Source organism: Cyprinodon variegatus, unplaced genomic scaffold (genome assembly GCF_000732505.1).
Source record: "Cyprinodon variegatus isolate N-32 unplaced genomic scaffold, C_variegatus-1.0 Scaffold11, whole genome shotgun sequence".
Taxonomy (NCBI): Eukaryota; Metazoa; Chordata; class Actinopteri; order Cyprinodontiformes; family Cyprinodontidae; genus Cyprinodon; species Cyprinodon variegatus.
The window spans coordinates 287,730-289,876 of record NW_015150464.1 but is presented as its reverse complement, the minus strand read 5'-3'; the positions used below and the strand labels follow the sequence as shown (position 1 = coordinate 289,876).

The 2,147-nt window shown below is 37.5% G+C and overlaps 1 protein-coding gene across 3 annotated transcripts in view; it reads right to left on the bottom strand.

The window, feature by feature from the left end:
- Positions 1-2,147, bottom strand: part of LOC107088337 (B-cell linker protein-like) — a 61,117-nt gene that overhangs the window by 13,244 nt on the left and 45,726 nt on the right. For all 3 annotated transcript variants that reach the window (XM_015380452.1, XM_015380460.1, XM_015380467.1), the window contains 3 exons: positions 1,529-1,635; positions 1,378-1,447; positions 1,187-1,258 (listed from right to left, as the gene is read on the bottom strand). In XM_015380452.1, coding sequence (XP_015235938.1) covers positions 1,187-1,258; positions 1,378-1,447; positions 1,529-1,635 — 249 coding nt within the window. The remainder of the gene's footprint in view (positions 1-1,186; positions 1,259-1,377; positions 1,448-1,528; positions 1,636-2,147) is intronic.

The following is a 2,147-nucleotide window of genomic DNA, read 5'->3' as shown; positions in this document are numbered from 1 at the left end:
AAAAAAAAAAAAAAAAAAAAAAGCCAAAGAAGCAGAACTGCACAACACTGACCAACTTGTACTGGTCCATCCCAGCATCCATTCCATCATTACATGCCTACGTTTTCTGCATACTGTCCGGTTTGTATCGTCTCCACAATCCAGCATACAAAGGGGTTAAGTTTGCTTTAAAAAGTTGAGACTTTCATTGAAACAGAACGTATCCTGAAGTTGAATAAAAGCATAACTTATGCCACAAACTTGACTGTAAATATCCGCTAGATAATTAGATAATTAGTCATAATGTTCTTGGTACTTTAACACAGGATACTAAAAACAGCTCCAGATAATGAGAGTTTTCAAAAAATCGATACTAGGAACTGAAATATCGATATTATATCGGGTGGACAAAAATTACATCATATAGGAAAATCGATTTTTAACAGGGGACTGGTGGCCTAGTGGTTAGGTCATTGAAATCCAGAGAGGGAGTGGCTCCCTGAGCAAGAACCTTAACCCCACACTGCTCCCCCGGCGCTGCACAATGGCAGCCCACTGCTCCCCAAGGGGATGAGGTAAATACAGAGAGTTAATTTTGTTGCTTTGTACTTCTGACAATGTAATGATGCTAAAGTAGAATTCTATTTTATTCTTTCTAAATTAGTAAATACTGATTCAGCTGGTTTTGAGTTTGATGGACTCCAGTCGGGTTACTGGAAGTCCTGTCATGAAAGTGGGACTTGGACTTCCCCCCCTCACATCCAACTAGAACTGATAAACACATCTAAAGGTCATAAAATCCATTCATCCCTGCATAACTCTATAATACTTCACAAAGTTGCACATTTATGAAACACATTTTCCCTTTTAAAAAAAAAGTAATTTTTGATGTAATAACATTTCAGAACGAAACCCTCAATGATTAATGATGGATTATTTGCAAGAGGTTCATGAATTTTTGTTTCTTTTTTCTAAAATTAAAATTTTGATGGCTTTTATATGGACAGAACAACACAACAGATTGGAGAAAAAAATAATAACAAAGTCACACATAAAACCAAGCAGAAACTATAGACTTCAGGTTGGTACTAACTACAAACAGAGGTGATGTATTCTTTAAAGAGTGATTATTTTATTTCCAAAAGTTAAATGTAAAATATTGGGTTTCAGCTGATTATAAAATCAATTACTGTGAACTGGTACCCACCATCAGGACTGGATGGACGGTCTGGTAAAGCTGGAGGTAGAGTGGGATAGTCGCCTCCTGCTCTCTTTCCACCTTCAAACATAAAAAAATAAAAAAGCAAAACTAAATTGTTGAATTTTCAACATTAGATATGTGAGTTCACATTTTCTTGTATCCTTGATGTTCTTTCTGCTTTTTATTGCACATCTTACTTGTGGATGAATTGTCTGTGGGTTCTATGTAGTCGTCCTCACCATTGGGATCTGGGTCTATGTAGTCTTCCTGTGGGAAAAAAAAAAGGTGTTCATAGGCATTTAGGAATGTTCAAGGCAGTTTAAATGGCGGCAAAGAAAAGTGCTTTACATCTTTGTCACTATCTGCTTGGGAGGGTTCAGGAGGCAGTTGTCTGGAGGCCTTATCTGGGCGGAGCGGCTTCCTGGGTGGTCGGCTTGGTCGAACATGACAACTGTCTGAAATGAAGAGGAAGAAAGAAGGAAAAAAACATCTCATTTTGCATGACTACATATTTCTGGTGCATTTTGACAGCATTTCTGGAAATTTAAAGAATGTTTATTGCAAAATCATTTGGAAATGATTCATATTTTACAGAAAGGATGAGTCAATAAAACAAATCAGACTAAATTCAGTTCAGTTTATTTATATAGCGCCAATTCACAACATGTCATCTCAAGGTACTTTGCAGTTAGTCAGATTGATTCAAAGTTTTCTATCTAAGGAAAACCAGTTGATTGCATCGACTCATTGACACTCCCTCACACTAAAGGCTGATTTATTCTCAGAAACCAGGTCGTCTACATGTGTGTCACAGACCTCTCCAAAATTGTAATGTGTGCCGCTGACGTGGCATCTGATGGGTCAAATCTACATCAGCTCTACACTATCCATATTTCCTGTTTGGTACCTTACCGGCTTGTTCTGTTTGTATTAGAGATGTCCCGATCCAGGTTTTTGCACTTCCGAT